The 26,230-nt window shown below is 50.2% G+C and overlaps 2 protein-coding genes across 6 annotated transcripts; both read right to left on the reverse strand.

Annotated features, from left to right (window-relative positions):
• Nucleotides 1-9,581: 9,581 nt before the first annotated feature.
• LOC103625734 (uncharacterized) lies at nucleotides 9,582-12,245 on the reverse strand. 5 transcript variants are annotated; one of them, XM_008646132.4, is made up of 6 exons: nucleotides 11,851-12,245; nucleotides 11,522-11,646; nucleotides 11,381-11,440; nucleotides 11,156-11,206; nucleotides 10,154-10,217; nucleotides 9,582-9,818 (listed from the first exon to the last, which is right to left on the reverse strand). In XM_008646132.4, the coding sequence occupies exons 2-6, from the start codon at nucleotides 11,628-11,630 to the stop codon at nucleotides 9,755-9,757; spliced, it is 348 nt and encodes a 115-aa protein (XP_008644354.1). In that variant the 5' UTR covers nucleotides 11,631-11,646; nucleotides 11,851-12,245; the 3' UTR covers nucleotides 9,582-9,754. The 5 variants fall into 5 exon arrangements, with proteins under 5 accessions (XP_008644354.1, XP_008644353.1, XP_008644352.1 ...); XM_008646131.4 differs by having other exon boundaries at nucleotides 11,522-11,753; nucleotides 11,851-12,242; XM_008646130.4 differs by having other exon boundaries at nucleotides 11,522-11,769; nucleotides 11,851-12,242.
• Nucleotides 12,246-20,334: 8,089 nt separating this feature from the next.
• Nucleotides 20,335-26,070, reverse strand: LOC103625735 (uncharacterized). The gene is made up of 6 exons (XM_008646136.4): nucleotides 24,837-26,070; nucleotides 24,088-24,225; nucleotides 23,901-23,959; nucleotides 22,120-23,817; nucleotides 21,499-21,646; nucleotides 20,335-21,413 (listed from the first exon to the last, which is right to left on the reverse strand). The coding sequence occupies exons 2-6, from the start codon at nucleotides 24,200-24,202 to the stop codon at nucleotides 20,734-20,736; spliced, it is 2,700 nt and encodes an 899-aa protein (XP_008644358.1). The 5' UTR covers nucleotides 24,203-24,225; nucleotides 24,837-26,070; the 3' UTR covers nucleotides 20,335-20,733.
• Between the last annotated feature and the right edge of the window lie 160 nt (nucleotides 26,071-26,230).

A 26,230-nucleotide genomic window follows, 5' to 3' on the forward strand; every position in this document is an offset into this window, starting at 1 on the left:
GGAACATCCAACAGCTACGTCGCTTCTACCCTTAAGATGTTTTCAAGTTGTTCGTATACCTCGCTCCCACGCAAGTTTTAGTCGTCAAGGAAGGGTCAGCCTTGCCTCGGCAAAGCTCGACCCTCCCTCGGGGGCTAAAAAGGGGGGGAACCCCTCTGCGTCAAGATTGGGGAACCCCTCTGAGAGCACCTAGAGGGGGGGTGAATAGGTGATCCTGTAAAAGCTTCAACTTATAGCCACAAAACTTTGATTAAGCGTTAGCACAGTTTATGCCAAGTGGCTACAGAGGAGTCAAAACACAATAACCACAAGAATTCAATCACAGAGATGACACGGTGGTTATCCCGTGGTTCGGCCAAGTACAAAACTTGCCTACTCCACGTTGTGGCGTCCCAACGGATGAGAGTTGCACTCAACTCCTCTCAAGTGATCCAATGATCAACTTGAATACCACGGTGTTCTTGCTTTTCTTTTCTCAATCCCGTTTGCGAGGAATCTCCACAGCTTGGAGCCTCTCGCCCTTACAAAAGATGTTCACAGAGAATCACGGAGCAAGGGAGGGAATGAGCAACGCACACAAGACTTCAAAAGATCAGAGCAACGCACACACAAGCAGCAATAAGAGCTCGCAACACAACTCAAAGAGTACACAACTCCACAAGAGCTCTATATGCTATCACAATGAATCGAATGCGCTAGATCAATGTCTTGGTGCTTAGAAAGGTTGTAGGAATGCTTGGTGTCCTCCTCCATGCGCCTAGGGGTCCCTTTTATAGCCCCAAGGCAGCTAGGAGCCGTTGAGAACAAATCTGGAAGGCCATCCTTGCCTTCTGTCGTCGGGCGCACCGGACAGTCCGGTGCACACCGGACACTGTCCGGTGCACACCGGACACTGTCCGGTGCCCGATTTCTTTCCTTAACAGGCGCAGCCGACCGTTGCCGACTGTTGCAGATCTGGCGCACCGGACAGTCCGGTGCACACCGGACAGTCCGGTGCATCCTTCCGACCGTTGGCCAGACCACGTGTCGCGCGCAGATTCCGCGGCCGACCGTTGGCTCAGCCGACCGTTGGCTCACCGGACAGTCCGGTGCACACCGGACAGTCCGGTGAATTTTAGCCGTACGCCGTCGGCAAATTCCCGAGAGCGGCCTCTTCGGCCGAGGCAGCCTGGCGCACCGGACACTGTCCGGTGCACCACCGGACAGTCCGGTGCCCCAGACCGAAACAGCCTCTTGGCTGTACACAGCCAAGTCTTCTCTTCTCTTCTTCTTTCTGTTTCTAACACTTAGACAAATATATTAGTTTACAAAACCAATGTACTAAGGCTTAGAAACATACCTTTACTTGTGATTTGCACTTTGTTCATCCGTGGGCATAGATTCACATTTAAGCACTTGTGTTTGCACTTAATCACCAAAATACTTAGAAATGGCCCAAGGGCACATTTCCCTTTCAATCTCCCCCTTTTTGGTGATTTATGCCAACACAACATAAAGCAACTAGAACAAGTGCAAAATCACTTCAAATAGAATAAATTTGAGTTTTATTCAATTTTGGCATATATGGATCATCCTTTGCCACCACTTGATTTGTTTTTGCAGATCAAACTCAAATCTCTATCTCTAAGTCAAACACACATGTTGAAGCATAAAGAGAGTCATTCCAAAAGAGATTGATCAAAGATTTCAAAAACTCCCCCTATTTCCCATAGTCAAAACTTCTCCCCACAAGAAGCCAACTTTTGACGAAAGAGACAATGCAAGAGTTTTGAATAAACCAAAAGCTCTATTCTACTATTTTCAAAATCTCTCAAGTGGTAGCTGATCCATTTTTCACTTTTCACTTTGGCCTTTATTTTCTCCCCCTTTGGCATCAAGCACCAAAACGGGATCAATCTTGGCCCTTTAACCCCATTGCCTCACCAAAATCTTCAATGAAGAGCAAATGGCAATAAGAGTTCATGAGATGAACTTGGAATTAGTTACCCTCTCATCGGAGTGCAGTGGAAGTCTTTCATGGTCCAAGTCCACCTTTTCCCTTTCAATTTTCCTTCGAGACTAAATCAAGCAACTCAAGCATATGGTTAGTCTCAAAGGGTCAAGTTGTAACACATCTCCCCCTAAATATGTGCATCACTTTGCAACGGACTTGTGAGGTCCAGGGAGTGTTTGTACAACTTGAGCACCACAATAAGCAACAAAATGCAGAATGAACATGATCAAAGGCATAAACACATGTATGCTACCATTCAATCCAAGTTCCGCGAATCTAAGACATTTAGCTCACTACGCAGCCTACAAAAGGTCTTCTCATCTAGAGGCTTGGTAAAGATATCGGCTAGCTGGTTCTCGGTGTTAACATGAAACACTTCGATATCTCCCTTTTGCTGGTGGTCTCTCAAAAAGTGATGCCGGATGTCTATGTGCTTTGTGCGGCTGTGCTCAACAGGATTTTCCGCCATGCGGATAGCACTCTCATTATCACATAGGAGTGGGACTTTGCTCAGATTGTAGCCAAAGTCCCGGAGGGTTTGCCTCATCCAAAGTAGTTGTGCGCAACACTGTCCTGCGGCAACGTACTCGGCCTCAGCGGTGGATAGGGCAACGAAAGTTTGTTTCTTAGAGTTCCACGACACCAGGGACCTTCCTAAGAATTGGCACGTCCCCGATGTGCTCTTCCTATCGACCTTACATCCAGCATAGTCGGAGTCTGAGTATCCAACCAAGTCAAAGGTAGACCCCTTTGGATACCAGAGCCCGAAGCAAGGCGTAGCAACTAAATATCTCAGAATTCGCTTCACCGCCACTAAGTGACACTCCTTAGGATCGGATTGAAATCTAGCACACATGCATACGCTAAGCATAATATCCGGTCTACTAGCACATAAATAAAGCAAAGAACCTATCATGGACCGGTATGCTTTTTGATCAACGGACTTACCTCCTTCGTTGAGGTCAGTGTGTCCGTCGGTTCCCATCGGAGTCTTTGCGGGCTTGGCGTCCTTCATCCCAAACCGCTTTAGCAGATCTTGCGTGTACTTCGTTTGGGAGATGAAGGTGCCGTCCTTGAGTTGCTTCACTTGGAACCCAAGGAAATAGTTCAACTCGCCCATCATCGACATCTCGAATTTCTGCGTCATCACTCTACTAAACTCTTCACAAGACTTTTGGTTAGTAGAACCAAATATTATGTCATCGACATAAATTTGGCACACAAACAAATCACCATCACATGTCTTTGTAAAAAGAGTTGGATCGGCTTTCCCAACCTTGAAAGCATTAACAATTAGAAAGTCTCTAAGGCATTCATACCATGCTCTTGGGGCTTGCTTAAGTCCATAGAGCGCCTTAGAGAGCTTACACACGTGGTCGGGGTACCGTTCATCCTCGAAGCCAGGGGGTTGCTCCACGTACACCTCCTCCTTGATTGGCCCGTTGAGGAAAGCGCTCTTCACATCCATTTGGTACAACCTGAAAGAATGATGAGCGGCATATGCTAGCAAGATACGAATTGATTCTAGCCTAGCCACAGGAGCAAAAGTCTCCTCAAAGTCCAAACCTGCGACTTGGGCATAACCTTTTGCCACAAGTCGTGCCTTGTTCCTTGTCACCACTCCGTGCTCGTCCTGTTTGTTGCGAAACACCCACTTGGTTCCCACAACATTTTGCTTCGGACGAGGCACCAGTGTCCAAACTTCATTCCTTTTGAAGTTGTTGAGCTCCTCCTGCATGGCCAGCACCCAGTCCGGATCTAGCAAGGCCTCCTCTACCCTGAAAGGCTCAATAGAAGAGACAAAGGAGTAATGCTCACAGAAATTAACTAATCGAGACCGAGTAGTTACTCCCTTGCTAATGTCACCCAAAATTTGGTCGACGGGATGATCCCTTTGAATCATCGCTCGAACTTGGGTAGGAGGTGCCGGTTCCGCTTCTTCCTCCATAAAATGATCATCTTGTGCTCCCCCTTGATCACATGCCTCCTGTTGATGAACCTGTTCATCGTCTTGAGTTGAGGGATGCACTGTTGTTGAGGAAGAAGGTTGATCTCGTTCATCTTGTTCCTGAGGCCGTACTTCTCCAATCGCCATGGTTCGTATAGCGGCCATCAGAACATCTTCTTCATCTATATCATCACAATCAAAAACTTGCTCTCTTGGAGAGCCATTAGTCTCATCAAATACAACGTCGCTAGAGACTTCAACCAAACCCGATGATTTGTTGAAGACTCTATACGCCTTTGTATTTGAGTCATAACCTAACAAAAACCCTTCTACAGCTTTGGGAGCAAACTTAGAATTTCTACCTTTCTTCACTAGATGTAGCACTTGCTCCCAAATACACGAAAGTAAGATACATTGGGTTTGTTACCGGTTAGTAGCTCATACGATGTCTTCTTGAGGAGGCGATGAAGGTAGACCCTGTTGATGGCGTGGCAAGCCGTGTTCACGGCTTCCGTCCAAAAGCACTCGGGGGTCTTGAACTCTCCTAGCATCGTCCTCGCCATATCGATGAGCGTCCTGTTCTTCCTCTCTACCACACCATTTTGCTGTGGTGTGTAGGGAGCGGAGAACTCATGCTTGATCCCTTCTTCTTCAAGGAATTCCTCCACTTGAAGATTCTTGAACTCGGACCCGTTGTCGCTCCTTATCTTCTTCACTTTGAGCTCAAACTCATTTTGAGCTCTCCTGAGGAAGCGCTTGAGGGTCCCTTGGGTTTCAGACTTATCCTGCAAAAAGAACACCCAAGTGAAGCGGGAAAAGTCATCAACAATAACCAGACCATACTTACTTCCTCCTATGCTCAGATAGGCGACGGGTCCGAAGAGATCCATATGCAACAGCTCCAGAGGTCTTGAAGTGGTCATCACATTATTGCTGTGATGCGCTCCTCCCACCTGTTTACCTGCTTGACAAGCTGCACAAGGTCTATCTTTTTCGAATTGCACGTTAGTCAAACCTATCACGTGTTCTCCCTTTAGAAGCTTGTGAAGGTTCTTCATCCCCACATGTGCTAAGCGGCGATGCCACAGCCAGCCCATGCTAGTCTTAGCTATTAAGCATGCATCTAGACCGGCCTCTTCTTTTGCAAAATCAACTAAATAAAGTTTGCCGTCTAATACACCCTTAAAAGCTAGTGAACCATCACTTCTTCTAAAGACAGACACATCTACATTTGTAAATAGACAGTTATACCCCATGTTGCATAATTGACTAACTGATAGCAAATTATATCCCAAGGACTCAACTAAAAACACATTAGAAATTGAGTGCTCATTAGAAATTGCAATTTTACCTAATCCTTTTACCTTGCCTTGATTCCCATCACCGAATATAATTGAATCTTGGGAATCCTTATTCTTGACGTAGGAGGTGAACATCTTCTTCTCCCCCGTCATATGGTTTGTGCATCCGCTATCAATAATCCAGCTTGAACCCCCGGATGCATAAACCTGCAAGGCAAATTTAGGCTTGGGACTTAGGTACCCAACTCTTGTTGGGTCCTACAAGGTTAGTGCAAATATCCTTAGGGACCCAAATGCAAGTTTTGTCTCCCTTGCATTTTGCCCCTAACTTCCTAGCAACAATTTTCTTATCCTTTCTACAAATAGCAAAGGAAGCATTTAAGGCACAGTAAATTGTAGAAGGTTCATTCACTACTTTCCTAGGAGCATGAATAACATTCTTTCTAGGCACGTGATGAATAGCATTTCTCCTAGTCATATTTCTACCATGCATATAAGAAGAACTAGGAGCAAACATGGCATGAGAGTCAAAATCATCATAAGCATTATAACTCTTATAAGCATTTCTAGTTTGTCTCCTATCATGATACATAAAAGCATGGTTCTTTTGCACACTACTAGCCATAGGGGCCTTCCCTTTCTCCTTGGCGGGAATGGGATCCTTATGGCTTGTTAAGTTCTTGGCTTCCCTCTTGAAGCCAAGCCCATCCTTAATTGAGGGGTGTCTACCAACCGTGTAGGCATCCCTAGCAAATTTTAGTTTCTCAAAGTCACTTTTGCTAGTATTAAGTTGGGCATTAAGACTAGTTACCTCTTCATTTAATTTAGAGATGCAAACTAGATGTTCACTATAAGCATCAACATCGAAATTTTTACACCTAGTGCAAATCTCAACATGTTCTTCACAAGAATTAGATTTACTAGCTACTTCTAGTTTAGCATTTAAGCCATCATTAACACTCTTTAAAGTAGCAATGGTTTCATGACAAGAAGATAGTTCACTAGAAAGCACTTCATTTCTTTTAACTTCTAACGCATAAGATTTTTGTGCCTCTACAAATTTGTCATGCTCTTCATACAACAAATCCTCTTGCTTTTCTAAAAGTATATTCTTTTCATTCAAGGCATCAATTAATTCATTAATTTTGTCTATCTTAGATCTATCTAAGCCCTTGAACAAACATGAATAATCTACTTCATCCTCATCACTAGATTTGTCCTCACTTGAAGAAGCATAGGTAGTGTTGCGAGTACATACCTTCTTCTCCCTTGCCATAAGACATGTGTGACGCTCGTTGGGGAAGAGGGTTGATTTGTTGAAGGCGGTGGCGGCGAGTCCTTCATTGTCGGAGTCGGAAGAGGAGCAATCCGAGTCCCATTCCTTGCCTAGATGCGCCTCGCCCTTTGCCTTCTTGTAATCCTTCTTCTTTTCCCTCTTGTTTTCCTTTTCCTGGTCACTATCATTATCAGGGCAGTTAGCGATAAAATGACCAATCTTACCGCACTTGAAGCATGAGCGCTTCCCCTTCGTCTTGGTCTTGCTTGGCTGCCCCTTGTGACCCCTTAGCACCGTCTTGAAGCGTTTGATGATGAGAGCCATCTCTTCATTATTAAGTCCGACCGCTTCAATTTGTGCCACCTTGCAAGGTAGCGCCTCCTTGCCTTTTGTTGCTTTGAGAGCAAAAGGTTGTGGTTCGTTGATCGGTCCATTCAAGGCGTCGTCCACGTACCTTGCCTCCTTGATCATCATTCGCCCGCTGACAAATTTTCCTAAGACTTCTTCGGGCGACATTTTGGTGTACCTGGGATTCTCACGAATATTATTCACCAAATGAGGATCAAGAACGGTAAAGGACCTTAGCATTAGTCGGACGACTTCGTGGTCCGTCCATCGCGTGCTTCCGTAGCTCCTTATTTTGTTGATAAGGGTCTTGAGCCGGTTGTATGTTTGAGTTGGCTCCTCGCCCCTTATCATCGCGAACCGTCCGAGCTCGCCCTCCACCAGCTCCATTTTGGTGAGCAAGGTAGCGTCATTTCCCTCATGAGAGATCTTGAGGGTATCCCAGATTTGCTTGGCGTTATCCAAGCCACTCACTTTGTTATATTCATCCCTGCACAAAGAAGCTAGAAGAACAGTAGTAGCTTGTGCATTCTTATGGATTTGCTCATTAATGAATATAGGACTATCCGAACTATTGAAGTGCATTCCACTGTCTACAATCTCCCATATACTAGGATGGAGAGAGAATAGGTGACTACGCATTTTGTGGCTCCAAAATCCGTAGTCCTCCCCATCAAAGTGTGGGGGCTTGCCGAGTGGAATGGAAAGCAAATGTGAATTTGAACTTTGCGGAATACGAGAGTAGTCAAAGGAAAAGTTAGAATTAACCGGTTTCCTTTGCTCGTAGTCGTTGTGGTCGTCGTCTTTTTGGGAAGAAGTAGACTCATCACTGTCGTCGTAGTAGACGATCTCCTTGATGCGCCTCGTCTTCTTCTTCTTCCCTTCCTTTCGTCTATGACCCGAGCCGGAGTCGGTAAGCTTGTCATCTTTGGGCTCATTGACGAAGGACTCCTTCTCCTTATCGTTGATCACAATTCCCTTCCCTTTAGGATCCATCTCTTCGGGCGGTTAGTCCCTTCTTTGAAGAGAACGGTTCTGATACCAATTGAGAGCACCTAGAGGGGGGGGGGTGAATAGGTGATCCTGTAAAAGCTTCAACTTATAGCCACAAAACTTTGATTAAGCGTTAGCACAGTTTATGCCAAGTGGCTAGAGAGGAGTCAAAACACAATAACCACAAGAATTCAATCACAGAGATGACACGGTGGTTATCCTGTGGTTCGGCCAAGTACAAAACTTGCCTACTCCACATTGTGGCGTCCCAACGGACGAGAGTTGCACTCAACTCCTCTCAAGTGATCCAATGATCAACTTGAATACCACGGTGTTCTTGCTTTTCTTTTCTCAATCCCGTTTGCGAGGAATCTCCACAGCTTGGAGCCTCTCGCCCTTACAAAAGATGTTCACAGAGAATCACGGAGCAAGGGAGGGAATGAGCAACGCACACAAGACTTCAAAAGATCAGAGCAACGCGCACACAAGCAGCAATAAGAGCTCGCAACACAACTCAAAGAGTACACAACTCCACAAGAGCTCTATATGCTATCACAATGAATCGAATGCGCTAGATCAATGTCTTGGTGCTTAGAAAGGTTGTAGGAATGCTTGGTGTCCTCCTCCATGCGCCTAGGGGTCCCTTTTATAGCCCCAAGGCAGCTAGGAGCCGTTGAGAACAAATCTGGAAGGCCATCCTTGCCTTCTGTCGTCGGGCGCACCGGACAGTCCGGTGCACACCGGACACTGTCCGGTGCCCGATTTCTTTCCTTAACAGGCGCAGCCGACTGTTGCAGATCTGGCGCACCGGACAGTCCGGTGCACACCGGACAGTCTGGTGCATCCTTCCGATCGTTGGCCAGACCACGTGTCGCGCGCAGATTCCGCGGCCGACCGTTGGCTCAGCCGACCGTTGGCTCACCGGACAGTCCGGTGCACACCGGACAGTCCGGTGAATTTTAGCCGTACGCCGTCGGCAAATTCCCGAGAGCGGCCTCTTCGGCCGAGGCAGCCTGGCGCACCGGACACTGTCCGGTGCACCACCGGACAGTCCGGTGCCCCAGACCGAAACAGCCTCTTGGCTGTACACAGCCAAGTCTTCTCTTCTCTTCTTCTTTCTGTTTCTAACACTTAGACAAATATATTAGTACACAAAACCAATGTACTAAGGCTTAGAAACATACCTTTACTTGTGATTTGCACTTTGTTCATCCGTGGGCATAGATTCACATTTAAGCACTTGTGTTTGCACTTAATCACCAAACACTACAACATATATGACCTTCTATGACATTCTCATTACGTCACAAATCGGGGTATTTTTGTCATAGTCTTTCATGTGGTGACGACTGTGTGACGAAAAGGTCATCGTCACAGAAGGTGCGTGTTAAAAGACCTTTTGTGACGAAAGACAAAAAACGTCATAAATATAGTGACAAAAAATATATTCGTCATAAAATTTGTGACGCTATAAATCGTCATAAACAAGGTCCTGAAATGTCATAGAGTGTAGCATTGGACTATTGCCACGTGGCAGACGAATATGTTCGTGATAAATAGGCTGACATGGCAGCTAACGTGGCAAAAAAATTATGACGATTAAATTCGTTACGTGGCAGCTCACATGTCAAGTAAATTATGACAAATATTTTCGTGTGACACATATATTCGTTATAGAATCAAACAACATAGAAATTGTTTATAACATATTTAATTCACCATCAGTTAATAAAATGATCATTCAATTGAATGCAATCCAAATCGTGCGTACAATTTTGTCAAAAACATGTGTACACAACTTTTTCTAGCATCCACATATAAGCATAAAGCATCCAGGTATCAAACATTAAAATGTTCAAATATCCTATAACTTAGATCCAAAAGTAGATAGAATAGTTTCAACATCCACAATCTGGTTGACGCCTTCCACGATCGCTATTGTTGAGAAAGCTCGGCAACTCCCTAGAAGAGATAAACATAGGTAAGATTTCAGTGCCAACATGTCATCAATATCATTGTTTAGTTCTCCACATTAATTTAAAAAGGTAGCCAAGTAACAACTCGAGTGAGCTTTTTCTCCTTTTAGTGGTAATACCCACATATTCATCTGATCAAACAGTAAGAAAGTTTTTGCTATTAATTAAAAACCCCACATATTCATCTGCATCTGATCAAGCAGTAAAAGATCCAACCAATTTGTTCTAATTCCACTAAATAAAACAATCGTTCTTATGGCCATGATATACCAGCACTTTTATCTATTCTAACACAAAAAACACAGATCCAACCATATATACCTCTTAAAGAAAACTAACAAATCAGCACCGAGATTGATTAAACACTCACCAGGTATGCAGAGCACTACATGAAACAAACGGGAGCAGGTCAGTAAAAAAAGTGCTTAAATCGAAGAATCATGGCGACATAGAAGATATGGGTGCTCACTGATCAAATAGAAGCTTAGAAATTTGAATATAGTGGAATGGTAATGGCTGTGTCATATTTTAATATAGTAGATATGGGTGCTCACTCACAATTTTTTCCTCTTCTACAAGATTTCAAAGATAGAATGTAAAACACACAAGCCCAAAGCGAACCAACCAATGGTTCTAACTTCTAAATATAACTTCTACTCCATTAATCTTATTTTTCAAGAACATAATCTATCAGTGCATGAGGTGCAAAAACCAATAATATTTACTTGACACATTTATTAAAAACATGTAGTAATTTTATAAGTCCGTACAAGTCACATGATTTAACTTAGCATGTCATAAATTGGAAAACATAAATTAAAAGAGCAACCAAGCAATTAAATCGCACGCATGGCCAGACTCCAAAGCAACATATTTTAGTGCAGCTAGGATTAGGAAGAAATCAATTTACACCAAATCATTAAGCACAACACATAGCCTGCTCACTTAACAAATGATGCAAAAATCATTCCATACTGCTCTATCCCATCAATTCAGATAAAGTAAACATATGGATCCAACCCTGCTATAATAAACATGAACATAGTAGCAAAAGAACAACGGTGAACTGGTCTAGTTGGTGTTTCTCTGAAGCTAGAAAGTGCAGCCTCATGTTAGAAATATTTTCATACTCCTTCAATAGTAGATAACAGGCAAAAAATGTGATGGCATAAGCCATGCCCAAGTGCGCTATAAACCTGAACAAAACATGGACAGTATTAAATATGTGTCTTTGAGGCTAGGTGTAAAGCCTAGAAAAGTAAAAAGTGTGACTACAAAGTTGGAAACAGTTAGCTTATTCTCTTTGAAGTTAGTGAACCACACCTTTGTAGCAGCATGAAACTTTGTCCAGAGTTCGCAGTACAAGGCCCTTAACTACAAAAGGGAGGGAATAAGATTGAGTTAAACCTTGCATACTATGTATCCTAGCACTTACGAAGATGCACAGTGCCCAGGTCTGCAACCTTTGTACATAATTCAGTCAGTTCTTCAGCACCTAATGAGTTAATAAATCATCCGCATTGACCATGATATATGAGTAGTGCTTACCGACTATTGGAAGCTGAAGCTTTTGGTCCAAGGAATTTTGGATCTTCGTAGAAACACAACCTGACATTGGAAATTATCAGTGTATTGACGCAACATAAGAATTTCAAATAAGAACCAAAATCGCTCTCCAAAATATAGTACCTGTTTGCCAAATTCCTAATCTCAAGCCTAACCAATTACTTCTATGGTTCTCCTCAACATCAGTTTCTCTCTGTTGTTCTCTCTCCAGTCTCCAAATTGAGAAATACATGGAGATGCGAAACAAACTGCTACCAGAAAATGGCCCATACAGGATATAGGTACCCACTTGTCAGGATGCTCGTCTTCTAATCAAACAGCGCCTTTCCAAATCCTCCAGCATCGGTAGCCAGAACTTGGAATAAAGAATACTAAATCGATTTTGTGTTTTGTCTAATATATAGATCGGTTGTGTGGAAACCCAAAATGGAATGTGAATGGATTTGCATTACCTTTAGGGCTCCACTGAACATGGGATGCGGAGGCGCGATCACGCTCGCGCAGAGAGCCAATGAGGGGTGGGGGCTACGGTCCCGCAGAGGCGAGCTCGACGCCTGGAGTGGCACGCATAGAGAGGGGGAGGAAGTTAGGCACTAGCAGGCCGTAGGCACGGTTGCGTCTTGCGCGTAGTGGAGCAAGTGATCGATGGAGAAGGGGAGCAGTCTAGCGAAGAAGAGTACGGCGGACCGGCGGCAGGGAAGGCGGCCGAACGGCGGTGGGGGCCAAACACGGCGTCGCGCGCGTGGCGAGCGGCTTGCTGGCTGCACTAGCAGGCGGTGGTTATGGCGGCTCAGGATGGATAGCGCCTAGCACGCCCGAGAAAGCAGGCACGTCCGTGCGTCCATGAGAAAGATTGCTGTGCTGCTGGGCTACACGACTAGTAAGGTAGCGAACATGTACTTTTTATTTTAAATATGCACATATTTTTATTTATATGTGTTTATTTTTTCAGAAATCTTAGATATTTATTTGAATACCGATATCTTATATGGTAGGTCCACCCCTTACCGAGAAACTTGACAAGCGTCTGGACACTATCGTGCGGGCTGATGTTAAGCGAATCGACGAAGGGGCCGAGATATAGCAACACGTCAAGGCGGTCGGCCATGGGCGCGAAGTAGGCAGGCACAGTGCTCTCGCTAGGGGCGTGGCGGCAGAGCTAGGGGACAGGCAGACGCCCAACAAGATGTAATGGTTGAGGCGCGGGCAGAGAAAGCGATGGAGTACGTAGGCAAGGGGCTTTTTCCAAGTTCAGGAGGCATAGTGAGGAGGTCTAGAGGGAGGTGTAAGACCATGGTTTAATTGAAGGAACATTGAGGAGTTTTTTTACGAAACTCGATGACGGTGGAAACCATAAAAACATGGAAACTGGTGTTTTATAGGAGTATAACAAAGTGCATGTATACAGTACAGATAAGATGAAAAATGGTGCTTTGTATAGTAGATTTAAAATGAAAAAAATCATGATCTAGTAACCATATTGCCATGTGTGATAACTTGTTAAATATAAGAGCTTATATGGCAATAGGACCTGTCGTTAATGGTGGATCACGCGAGCTAACATGGACAATAGTTTTTAAAAAAAATACATCATATGTCGATGACATATGCTCATTGTCATATGATATCGTTATAATTATTATGTTAAAAAGGTTGTGACGATTTATTCTTATGACGATTCTTATATTGTCATAAAAAATCGTCACAAACACAATGCTAGAGTATATTATGATGGTTTTAATGACGGAGGTTAAATTTTCGTCACTACAATGAGTCATCTTCTAAAAATCGTCATAAACAAGGTAATCTAATGACGAATTACTCTATTGTCATCAACTATTCGTCATAGAAGGCCATAAGTGTTGTAGTGAAAATACTTAGAAATGGCCCAAGGGCACATTTCCCTTTCACCCTCTGCGTCCAAAATTTTCAATCAAAAAGGCTTTTGCGTTCCCCCGGCTATGTCGGAAGCAGGACCCCAAGGAGCGAACGCGGGTGCATGTAAGTGGCAAGCCCGACTGAGCCGAGGGACTCCTACGCCTCCGGGTTACGGACACCTCACTCGTCACCCGCCACGAAAAGTGACCCCTACTTGGGGAAGCCACCCTGTTACTAATAGGCGAAGCCGGACACGCAAAATGAAAGGGAAAGGAGTACGACTTCATGCAACGGTAACAAAGTGTTCAGGCCTCAGCGGCCGCAGAAAGACACACGTGCATCCAATAGAAACTGTTCCAGCAGAGTTAGGCGTCGCCTCGGGGAGGAGCCGCGCCTTCGGCTTCGTCCCCACCTTCGGCAAAGTCCATCCCGGCTTCCGACGACGGTGCAGGTGGGAGGATCTCTGCCTCAAAGGTGGTCGCCAGCACTGCGCTCGGACCCGCGGCGGCCGCATCGAGCCTCTGGACTTCTGCCAGGGAGGCTTCATCTTCGTCGGGAAGGCAATACCCCTCGCTGACCCGCTCCAGGTCCACAACGTAGTGGGAAGCGAGCACGGCGAAGGCCCGCCTGACGCCGTGGTGTAGCGCCTCGCGGAGTCTGCCGCGCACATGATCGCCCAAGACTTGAAGGCGACTTTGAGGGGAGCTTCTTGAGGGGATGTCGCCGGAGCCAAGGACCCGACAAAAGTCCGAGACGGCCTCGGACATGGCCGCGTGGTCGGCCTCCCTCTGCTCGACCGCCCCGGCAAGCGCCTCGGCAAGCGCCTTGGCGGACTCATCAAGGGCGGACTCGAGCTCTGCGGACAGCCAGGAGAAAGATCTCAAACACAAGCAAAGGAAACAAGCAGGAACGAAAACCGAAGATGGCCAAGGCGTACCTCCGGCTCGGGCACGCTGCTCCGAGGCTGCGACCTGGGCTACGGCTAGGTCGGCTGCAAGGGTTTCAGCCCGGCTTTCAGCCTCGGCAGCCTGGCCCCGAGATTGGTCCCGCTCCTTGACGACCCGGTCGAACTCCGACTGCTGTCGTTGTGCTTCTGCGCGCGCCGCGGCCGCCTCCGCGCGCGCCGCTGCCGCCTCGGCTCTCAGATCGGTGCAGAGCAACCGAAGGTCCGCCACCTCGGCACCCTGCTGAGAGAGGCGCACAGTAGCCCCAGCGAGCGAGGTCCTCAGGGATCGCAGCGAGCCCCAGACGTCGACCTCGCGGCGAATGAACGACGACTTGGCGGAGCTCAGATCCGTCAGATCCTGAGGGAAGGAAGCGGGGCATCACGAGAGACGCCTTGGTCACAAAAGAGAAAAGGTATGCCTGAAACCGTTACCTGGAGGATTTTGGGGACGTCCCTGCAGAAAACCTCCAGCGACGACCGGAGCGACCCCACCGTTGCTTCGGCACACTCGCGGAGCTCGTCCCAGGACTGGTCCTCCCGTTCATCGTCGAGAACGAAGACGGGATCCGAGGCCTCACGGGTCCGGAACCGGAGCAACTGGCGCCGGCCCTCGGAGCTCCGCCGCACAGCGACGAGGCTGCCACCCGGCGGGACGGATCGCGTCTCCACGCCCCCCTCTTCCGAGGCACCGAGCGCCGATGCCTCAGCCGTCTCAACGTCGGCAGCGACCGGTCGCTCCCCGACTGGGACGGCGGCGACTTCAGTAGCGACAGGTGCCGGCATCGCCGACACGTCCGGTGGGCCTGGGGCCACGTCCGCGTCAGCCGCCTCCCCTATCACAATGGCCGCCTCAGCAGAAGAGCCAGCCTCGGAAACCCGCTCCACGGCGACTGGTGCCGCCTGAGCCCCCTGATGTGGAGCACCTTGCGAGAAGGTCAGCTGAACGGCAAGGCCCGGAGCGGCGCTGGCGGCGCAAGCCGGCGCCGTCTTAAGGGCCTTCCGGGGTGCTAGGTCAGTCAGGCCATGGCTTCGCTTGCTGAGGGAAAAAGAAAAATCACGACCGGGACATACGAATGAAAAGCCAGGACGAAGACATTCCAAGATACTTACCCACTCCGGGCCATGATCAACCGTGCCTGGGGGGAGGTCTCTCGGATCTCGACCCCCGGAGCCGCCGTCGAGGTCCGCTTCGCCGGCAGCTTCGGCACCACCCTTGCTTTGGGCGCCCTGGACGCCCGGGGGGGCGGACTGCCCAGGCACTGCCACAGCGACCTGAGGGTCGCTCCCCTGCGTTGCCGGCGTGGGCGGCGGCTCTCGGGGAGCAGACGCCTCGGCCTGGATCCCCGGGGTCGCCTCAACTCCTCCAGCCGAGGGGTCAAGTACCCTCTCGGATTGCCCCCGCCCCTCGGGCCGGGACCCTAGCGTCCCGACTCCGGGGACTGACGGCATTAGCTCGCTCGGGGGCTGGCTTGACGGCTCCTGGCCTAACCCCAAGCCAGGGCTGAGGCCAAGGCGGGTAGCCATGTCGTCTTCCTCGTCATCATCTTCATCGTCGTCGTCGTCGTCGGGCGTTTCCGGCGACGGCTCCCTCGGGAGCCCCTCCCTCTCCTGCCGGCGATGAAGCTTTTCCAAGGCGTCTCGAGCCCGCCTCCGCTCGCGGGCCCAGGCCTTCTATGCGTCCTTCTTTTTCTTCTTCTCCTCCGTGGCAACCCGCCGCGCTGCTCGGTCCACCGCATCCTGCGGGACCCGTGGCAGGGAAGGCTTGTGCCACCCCACCTCCTGAAGAAGGGGGAAAACCCCAATCGTAAGAACCAGGAGCAACCCTATGCAAGAGAAAGGAAGGAGCGGACACTCACCAGAGTCACGCACCCTTGGTCTGGGTGCATCAAAAGCTGGGAGAAGGCGCTGGGGTCCGGTTTCCCCAACGCGACGGCCACCCGCCCATGGAGGACGTCGAAGGGAAGAGGGCCCGAGGACATCCGCGAGCCCTCCAAGTCAGCCTCCGGTGTCATCTCCCAAAGTGGCAGTCGTCGCTCCGCCAAGGGAAGCACTCTCCGGCGGTGGATGGCGGCAATCACTCCCGCAGCGGTGAGTCCCCCCTTTCGCAACGCCTCCAAGGCCTTGAGAAGGGGTTCGAGGTTCTTCTGTCTTTCGTGCGGGGTCCCGTGGCGCCAAGCATCGACGGCGGTGGTGACTACTCGCTGGGAGAACGGCGGGAGCAACTCGCCGTCGTTCCGGAGGTAGAACCACCGGCGCTGCCACCCCTTGTTCGAGGACGCGAGGATGGCGGGAATATACAGCGACGCCCGCGACTGCCTCAGCAGGAGGGTGCAGCCGCCGGCCCACACTGCTGCGCGGACCTTCCTCTCCCCCGTCGGCGAAGCGAAAAGCTCCGCGAAAAAGAGATGGGTCCACAAATCCCAATGGGGGGCGATCCCCAAGTACCCCTCGCACACCGCTACGAAGATGGCGGCCTGCGAGATGGAGTTGGGGCTGAGGTTGTGCAACTCCACCCCGTAGTGGTGCAGGATCGCCCGCAATAAGCGGCTCGCCGGCACACCAAATCCCCGCTCATGGAAGGAGACGAAGCTCACGATGTACCCCGGCGGTGGGGACGAAGTGGCTCCGCACACGGGGGGAATCCATTCCGGCCGCTGCTCATCGGTGAGAGGGCGAAGTAAACCCTCGCCAACAAGATCCTCCAGATCACTCGCCGTCACCGTGGAAAAAGGCCATGGGTCGCGCGGCGAGATGATGGTCACCCGGTCAGCCATCACCGAGCGGAAGGGGTGGCGGCGCAAGGGACAGGGAGGGCGGTTTCCTCTTCTCTGGCTAAGTCTCTCGGGTTGCGAAAACCTAAGAGGGAGGCAGGAAGCGGAGCAAAGAACCATCGCCAGACCCTATCCCGAGTATATAAAGACCAAGGCGAGACCGGTTCAAACGTTCCGCCCAGACCGGACGCGGGATTCAAAAACGCAAAGCGAAACAGCCGTTCCCCGAACGGCTCGCGCACGCGCAACGGCCGCCCCGCGAACCACTCGCCCCGTCGCATTAACTCTGCGGCGGGACAGGCGGCGCCTCTGGCAGGAGAAGCGGGCGACGCTTCGCCTTCGCCATAATGACCGCGTCAAAAAAGGTACACCGCGTCGTTCGATTTCGTATCCTTTTCCTTTTTCCCTCTTTCTCTCTCTTGCAGCAGGGACCGGGACAGGGGGATACCTCGAAAAGGATCCTTCCCCGTGAAGGAACCAGGCTCCGAGCCTCCCTACTGATCAGAGGTTCGAAGGCTGGCCCCTCGGAAGGGTTCGACAGCCGCCTCAGGTCGCGTGGGCCCTACACCCACTACTGGTCAGAGGTTCGAAGGCCGGCCCCTCGGAAGGGTTCAACGGCCGCCTCAGGCTACTCGGGCTCCGCGCCCACTACTGATCAGGGGTTCGAAGGCTGGCCCCCGAAGGGTTCACAGCCGCCTCAGACATAGAGCGAGGGATGACCATGGGTACGTTCAATACATAACCGAGGCTCGGGCTGCGCTCCCGAGGTACCCTAGGACATTTCCGAGACCAGCGGGAACGATCTTGTAACGGAATCCCATCAGAGGGAGGCATCGAGCCCTCGGACCCCGTCACCAGGGGACCGGGTCCGGCAGATCACCCGCAGGTACTTTTGGGCGTGCCTCTGGGCCCCTAGCCGACCCCTAACGAATGGGGCACAGACGTCCACTCGGATTACCCGCCTGCAGCTCACCGGAAACACCATGTTCGGCGCCCATCGAGGGCAACATGGCGCTTTCCCCCTCCTCCTTGCGGAAAGGCGACGCAGGGGCGTATGTAAAAAAGTCGAGTCTGTCCCTGATCGCCCTCTCGCCCTGTGTAGAGGCTCGGGGGCTGCTCTCGCAAACCTGGCTCCGGCCGAACCGTTGACAGCGTCAACATACCAGCCCGAGAACTTGGCACCCGACCGTACACCCGAGCTACGACCAGCTCGCATGAGGGAACGATCAGACCAGCCGAAGCATTACGCGAGGCATTAAGACCTCGAAGGAGTGAAACCACTCCTCCGAGGCCTCGGGGGCTACACCCGGCGGGTGCGCTCGCGCGCACCCACCGGAACAAAACGCAACCGAGAAAGGCTGGTCCCCTTGCAAAAAAGTGCGATGAAAGCCTCCAAGCGAGTGCTAACACTCCCTTCGAGGCTCGGAGGCTACTGTCGGGGACCATAATTAGGGGTACCCTCAAGGCTTCTAATTCTCAGCTGGTAACCCCCATCAGCATAAAACTGCAAAGGCCTGATGAGTGCGATTAAGTCAGTGATCAGTCCATTCGAGGGACTCGATCGCGCCTCGCCCGAGCCTAGCCTCGGACAAGGGCAGCCGGCCCCGGAGGATTTCCGTCTCGCCCGAGGCCCCCTCCAGCGGCGAATATATTTCCGGCTCGCCCGAGGCCTCGTCTTCGCCAAGAAGCAACCCTGACCAAATCGCCGCACCGACCTACCAAATCGCAGGAGCGTTTAATGCAAAGGTGGCCTGACACCTTTATCCTGACGTGCGCCCCCCAGCCGACAGAGCCGAAGTGACCGTCGTCACTTCGCCGCTCCACTGACCGGCCTGACAGAAGGACAGTGCCGCCTGCGCCGCTCCGACTGCGGTGCCACTTGACAGAGTGAGGCTGACAGGCAGTCAGGCCCGGCCGAAGGCACCATAGGAAACTCCGCTCCGCCCGACCCAGGGCTTGGACTCGGGCTAAGTCCCGGAAGACGGTGAACTCCGCTCCGCCCGACCCAGGGCTCGGACTCGGGCTAAGTCCCAGAAGACGGTGAACTCCGCTCCGCCCGACCTAGGGCTCGGACTCGGGCTAAGTCCCGGAAGACGGCGAACTCCGCTCCGTCCGACCCAGGGCTCGGACTCGGGCTAAGTCCCGGAAGACGGCGAACTCCGCTCCGCCCGACCCAGGGCTCGGACTCGGGCTAAGTCCCGGAAGACGGCGAACTCCGCTCCGCCCGACCCAGGGCTCGGACTCGGGCTAAGTCCCGGAAGACGACGAACTCCGCTCCGCCCGACCCAGGGCTCGGACTTGGGCTCAGCCCCAGAAGACGACGAACTCCGCTCCGCCCGACCCCAGGGCTCGGACTCCGTCCTGGCCTCAGCCGACGGTCTCCGCCTCGCCTGAACCAGGGGCTCGGACTCGACCTCGGCCTCGGAGGAGCTTCCACATCGCCCAACCTAGGGCGCAGACCAGCCACGTCAACGGGAGGCGCCATCGTCACCCTACCCCGAGCTGACTCGGGCCACGGGGAACAAGACCGGCGTCCCATCTGGCTCGCTCCACCAGATGGGCAATGATGGCGCCCTGCATATTCTGTGACGACGGCGGCTCTCAGCCCCCTTACGGAAGCAGGAGGACGTCAGCAAGGACTCGACAGCCCCGACAGCTGTCCCTCCGCCAGGCTCCAGCACTCCTCCGACGGCCACGACATCACACCAGCTGGGTGCCAAAATCTCTCCGGCTGCCACGACGGCATGTACTTAGGGCGCTAGCTCTCCTCCGCTAGACACGTAGCACTCTGCTATATCCCTCATTGTACATCTGGATCCTCTCCTTACGCCTATAAAAGGAAGGACCAGGGCCCTCTTAGAGAGGGTTGGCCGCGCGGGGACGAGGACGAGACAGGCGCTCGCGTGAGGCCGCTCGCTCCCTCTCCCGCGTGGACGCTTGTAATCCCCTACTGCAAGCGCACCCGATCTGGACGCGGGACGAACACGAAGGCCGCGGGATTCCCACCTCTCTCACGCCGGTCTCCGGCCACCTCGCCTCCCCCCTTCGCGCTCGCGCCGACCCATCTGGGCTGGGGCACGCGGCGACATTCACTCGTCGGCTTAGGGACCCCCGGTCTCGAAACGCCGACAAAACTATTAGCTAATTTTAGCTGTTGGAATAGGGTTTTAAGCTCTTACCCAATTTCAAACTCTATAGATAGATTGTGCAATCTACGGTGAAAAGAGTTTAGGCCGGTCTCTGTCTCTTCGCTATATTCGGTTTCGTGTGTTATTATTTTATACCTACGCATTATCGAGGAGGGGTTTCCTTTTTCACGAAACACATACAATTATTAGTCATTTAAAAAGCGCATACAATTCGCCACCTTTTTAATAAGATTCAGCCAGTCATCCTTTGAACCCTTTAAACAAAAATGCAGTCATACCTACACTAACAGCCATTGTCAGTGGCTTCACAAAATTGACTTGTCCAGCTACTATTTTTCCTGCAACATGACCATCTGAGTAGATCAAACTACCCATAGAACAGGCCAAGAATGTTTCTTTTTTGTTTCCCCTTTCTTTCCACTTTTGACAGGAAAACGATCAGTCATCGAATAGTGAATGAATGGTACGTTAGTGACATTCCATTCATCTTAGGAACGCTAGCTACACAATTCCTCTCGAGACGAGCTACCGATATACAAACAAGGTAGGTATCGTTAGTGAGGGCGGAGGATCCATCCAATCCAGCATCCGCTACGAGAACGAGCCGGTGGTCAGAAGATCAGCGACCACTTCGTCGATCAAGGAGCCTAGCAGCTCTGCCGCCATGTCTCCGCCGCCTTGGTACGACTCCACCTTGAAGTCGACCCAGCTCCCCAGAGGACCACTCATCTCCCTGTACACGAGCTCGTCCACCATCCACTCCTCGCCGACCTGCAGGCCGGTCATCTCTCGGTGGATCCCTTCTGCCGACAAGCTCTGCAGGACCGCCGTTCCCGTGAACCACAGGCCGTAGCCACCGTTGAAGTAGTAAGCGCATCTCGCGCTCAACGATTCATTGACACAGTCGAAGAGCAGCCTCCGCCTCAGCCTGTAACCCTTGCGCTCTTCACCACCCAACAGCCTAATATCCCCGTTTAGTTCCTCCAATACGTGCGCATCCAGAACACCTGAATCGCCGAACCGCTCCAGATAAGAGAAGATGTGCCGGGCAGGAGAGCTGGCTTTCAGTATCTCTCTTATAAACTGCAGATCCTGTCTACCATCCATATGACATGAACTGTTGCTTTCTGATCGAGGGATCTCTGTCGTAGCCACCGTGATCGATGAGGCTGTGTCGGAATACTCTGACGAGGCGTCCGCTTCTAGGAACTTGCTCGAGCGCGTCGAGTCACAGGTTCTGCCTCCTTCGGCTGAACCAAACAATCTTGTTCCTGCAAAAGAGTAAAACAGGAAAGGATCTGAGAAAGGCAGATCCATGGCTACCTGTTACAGCAAATTCCAAGCTACTCTGTTTACCCTTTGCACTCCTCCAGCTCTCTGATGAGCTACAGGTTTCGGTTGAAATAGAAGCCTCCCATGTGAAGAGTGGACCTCGGCCGAGACGCTCAGGCGGCTCTGCTTGATCCGTGACATCGTGATCGTACTTCTTCACAGGCTGAGATGACTGGTATCAAAGGTAGATATGTCAGCATAAAGATCAATGTTTAACCTGTTATGCATACATTAATGCCAACATTCAACTTTGGCTGCATGTGAGTGGAATGTTATTTTGTATGAGTGAATTGCCTACCTTCTCCCTATGGTTTAAACACATGTGTTATAAAATGTATTATGAGCAACTGCCTACTGTACAGTCAAAACCTTTCCAAACTTTGTTCACACAAAAAATAAACAAGTCTCTCCAAACTTCCAATACGATATATCTAAACACATGTGTTATAAAATGTGTAGCTATATGAAGAGAAATTCTCATGCCTAAACTAACACAAAGTAACTCCCTTCCAAGTTTTCTCTGATCCATATAGTAACAACTAACAAACATCATATGTTCAGAACTAGCAATTTAATATGCAGGAGATGATGCTGACAAAAGGATCTGACTGAAAGAGGTGCACCAGGGTCTATGAGATGCCATACCTGGAGACTTCTAGAAGCAAGATCGGTCTGGGGGAGAGTAGCTTTTCCATCATTGAAAGATTGTAACGACTCCCTATCATAATCAGTAGAAGCAATGCTAGATGTTTCACATGCTGATGCCATATCTTCCCAAGCTGTTGAAGTGTGATGCGCTTGAACACCTTTGGTTGTCTTAGTGTAGGGCGATCTCACACCAGATGTCAACTCTCTCAATTTCTGCTCCAACAGGAGTCCCAAAAAATCACCATCAATGACATCAAGTTTAGTGTTTGATGTATTGCTTGAAGTTGACACAGTGTTCAGATTCCCTAAAAACTGTTTTTCCACTGAATGATTGGGGAAGTGGATGCCATGTAGTGACTTATCAACTGGTGAGGTAAATACTGAATGATTGGGGAAGTGGATGCCATGTAGTGACTTATCAACTGGTGAGGTAAATGTGAATGAAACAATCTCAGTGCTGACTTTCTTTTTGTTTGTTGAAAAAGATGACTGCTCATCAATCACAATATTGTGCCGAATCCGCCTCTGGCTTCTCTCAGAATTAATACTATCACTTGACTGGCTTGTATCAGAGTACGCTCTCCTGTCTTGTAATCTTCTTGGCTTCGGGATTGCTTTGGGTACAGAATTATTTCTTACGTTAGCATGAGCATTTGGCTGCAAGTCCACTTTTCTGCTACCTTGACTACTGTTTCCAGCAAATGTGCTGGCCACCCTCACCTTTCTTGGATGGGCATTTATCTGGTGGATATTGCTCCGTTGTCTACTGGGGGTTGCTGGGTTCGAGTTCACCTTATGTTTGGTGGCTGTAGCATTCTGTTTTCTGCTGTTTGGCATGAGCACACTGGATGAACTTGTTGTGCCGATTTGGTTACTATCCTTTTGTCGGTTCAACCCACTTCTTTTAGCCATGTTATTTTCAGGGTTCTTGAGAGTTTCAAGCTTTCTACCACCTTTTCTCATGCCTCTTTTTTCCTGGGCATGCATAGCTCGAGCAGTATCTAATCTATCGCCGGATTTTACCTTTGGACCAACTGGAACACATACATTTGCCTGTGAGATCCTGGACGTCGAGGTGCCCTCCGAACCTCTCAACCTTCCATCTGAAGGTTTTCCACTTGGCGGCCTAAAAGATGCAGGGCCATCACATTTTCTCAGTGCTTCATTAAGTTTCTGTGACCTTTGTTGGGCTCCTATGAGCTCTCCTGGGTTGTAGGCACGTGCAGCAATTGCACTCCCAACATCATGAACTCTGTAGGGACTGATATTTTCTACTCCAGGTCTGATGATCCTCGATGCTGCTTCCATTATATCAGCTGCATTCCTGCTTGATATATTGTTAGGATTTTTCATGGGAGACAGCAACTTATACTGTGCAACAGATACTGTCCTCTTGGCAAGTCTAGGAGGCAGTGCTTCCACTTTAAACCGATCAATAGGACTACCCGGCGTCTTAAGGGGACTACCAACATAACTTCTGCCAATAAAATCTTCATGGCTGTTGGTTTGGAAAGGTGGTTGCACGGTTAATGGCATGGGATTGGATTCGGTTGAGCTTGCCGCAGGCATAGAATCCAAGCCCATAAGCCTAGCCACAACAGTCGGGCTCCTTCTTGAATGAGCCTCTTCATCAATTACTGAAGATGAGCAGCTATGTTCAGTGCTTTCCTTCAAGCTTGGGGTGTCTTCAAGGATCTGTTGTATACATACAACCATAGTATATTCAGGACTCCAAGCATAGCAACACACTGGATGGCACAGGGGGGAAAATCACGCACCAAATTTGACCGTGTGCTTGGTGTACTATCATCAATATCCTTCCCATCTGCAGCATTCTCTGCAAAGGGAAATCAGGATATAAAATTTAGCCAGACCCCCCCCCCCCCCCCCCCTTCCCCCCAATAAAAATGCATCTTGTGCACAGCAAGCAGCCAACCACTGGACTCCTATTGCAGATCTTCTTACTCAGATTTGGAGAACTGCCCGTGCTCCCGACGAACAGGCGCTTCTTAGACTTCTTTCCCCAATCGAAGAGCGCAAAGAAACCATGCCCCTTGGAAGCAGGTTTCTCCACATCCATTTCTCCTCACCAACTAAATAAACCTGCAAATAGAACACCTCGTGTAAACGCAGAGAATCAACAGAATAATACAAGGGAGCGAAAAAACATGTACTCCCTCCGGTTTCCTATTAGTTGTCGTTTTGGATAAGGTTCGAGTCAAACTTATAAAATTTTGACTACAAATAATTATTTTGTTATTTAGTTTTGGAACCTAATATTTATATGTGCCAATTTATCATAAAAGGTACTTTTATAAAAGTATAAATGTATTAAGAGTTCATTTGTATTTTAACAAAAAAACATTGATCAAAGTTATATTTTGGAGACCGTGTCGTTGTCCTAAACGACAACTAATAGGAAACCGGAGGGAGTATAAGCCCAAATGCAGGTAAAGCTAGCTAATCAAGAGAGCACCAACACCTAGTCCCCAGATCTTCACCCCCGAATTCGACCCAGGAAACCCCGCAGAAAAGCCAAAAGATTCCGACCACGGGATGACTCCCGCGTCCTATTCCTGTCCTACCAGCGAGCTTCTACGAAAATTTAACCAGAAGGCAGGCAGGCAGTCCCCAGCAGCACAACCCACTTCAAGAACCAACAAGTCGCCCACGCCCACACAGAAAAGGCAGAGAGAATGCCATAAAGATCCAACCTTTCCGAGGCGGAACGGCGGCGGCGGCGGCGGCAGCAGCAGGCGCGGGGACTCACGGAGCCGGCGCCAAACCCGAGGCAAATCGAGGCGCGGAGCAATCCGGATCGAGCCGCATTGGGCCGCCGCGCCACCCACGCCCACACAGAAAAGCAGCGACCTTTTCTTTTCCCTCCCCCAACGAGAGCACACCCGGAGCAAACGACGGCGTGGAGGGAGGGAGGAGGAGCCGTTCGGGGGCAGCGCGTCACGTTAGGGTTCTCGCCGCAGCGGGAAGGAGGCGGGTGTGGTGGAGGGAGGTGGCCGCGGCCGCGGAATCCATTAATGCCGCCTGCGTGAGGTGGGGTGGGGAGACCGGGGTTGCTGGATTGGAGCTTGGAGGGAGGGAGGGAGGGGAGAGAAAAGGAGAGGACAGAGGACGCCTTTCTGGCTTTTCCCCCTCTCTCTCACACACACACACACGCTCGTACTCCTCTTCTTCTCTGTTCGCGATTGTTTTGGCTCCTATAAAAAAACCCAACAATTTTGGTCGTTTTGGTGGTGATGTAAAAAGTAACGAGATTTGGGCGTTTGGGGCTGCCGAGCTGGATGATATGGCGGCGCCAGAGAGGTTATCTCATATCTGTTTGTCTCCAGGGCAAAAGAATGTCTTTTTTTGGCGTGTGTGGGGGTGTGGAGAGTAGAGCCCACTGGAATTGCAGAAAGGACAATGTTTCTTTTCTTAAAACTAAAAAAAAGGAGAGCGATTAAAAATGGCTGCTGCTTCTTCTTCTTCTCCAGGTATGCATAGTGCACTGGAGGAGGAGTCCACCATGTCGGATGAAGTGCCAGAGCCAAGCCAGCCAAGCATTTGCCTCCTGTTAGCCATGCATGGCAAATTGGGCAATCCCTCGGACTGGAAAGTATAGCTTCACTTCACCGTACATGCCGCAGTGGGGTGAACGGATCGACGGGGATGGTTGGTGACGGTGCGCCATCATAGCACGGCGAACGGAAGCATCATCATCACTACTCACGACGCACTCACCCTGCTAATCATGGACGAGTGGGGATGGCACGTGAGCATGATCCGCAAAAGCATGCACCGGACCGGACGGATGGAATTGGATGCCAATTGAAGACATACTACTACTACTACTCGTATGCTTCAACTTGACTGAACATCCGCTCTACATATATTGCAGTTGCACGCATGCATCTAGCTGCACTTCCATCTGGTACGGCCCAGATCTAGCGAAGCATGCATGACTGCCTGTGCCTGTACAGAATGCAAAGGCAACCTTTCCACGTACGTACACGTCGTCGGGGATCGTGCAAAATGGCTGCCTTTTTTCATGCCGAGGCACACATGCAGCAGCAGGGGGAGCGAGGGCGGGCAGGGCAGGGCAGTGCGTGCG

Source organism: Zea mays, chromosome 5 (assembly GCF_902167145.1).
Source record: "Zea mays cultivar B73 chromosome 5, Zm-B73-REFERENCE-NAM-5.0, whole genome shotgun sequence".
Lineage (NCBI taxonomy): Eukaryota > Viridiplantae > Streptophyta > Magnoliopsida > Poales > Poaceae > Zea > Zea mays.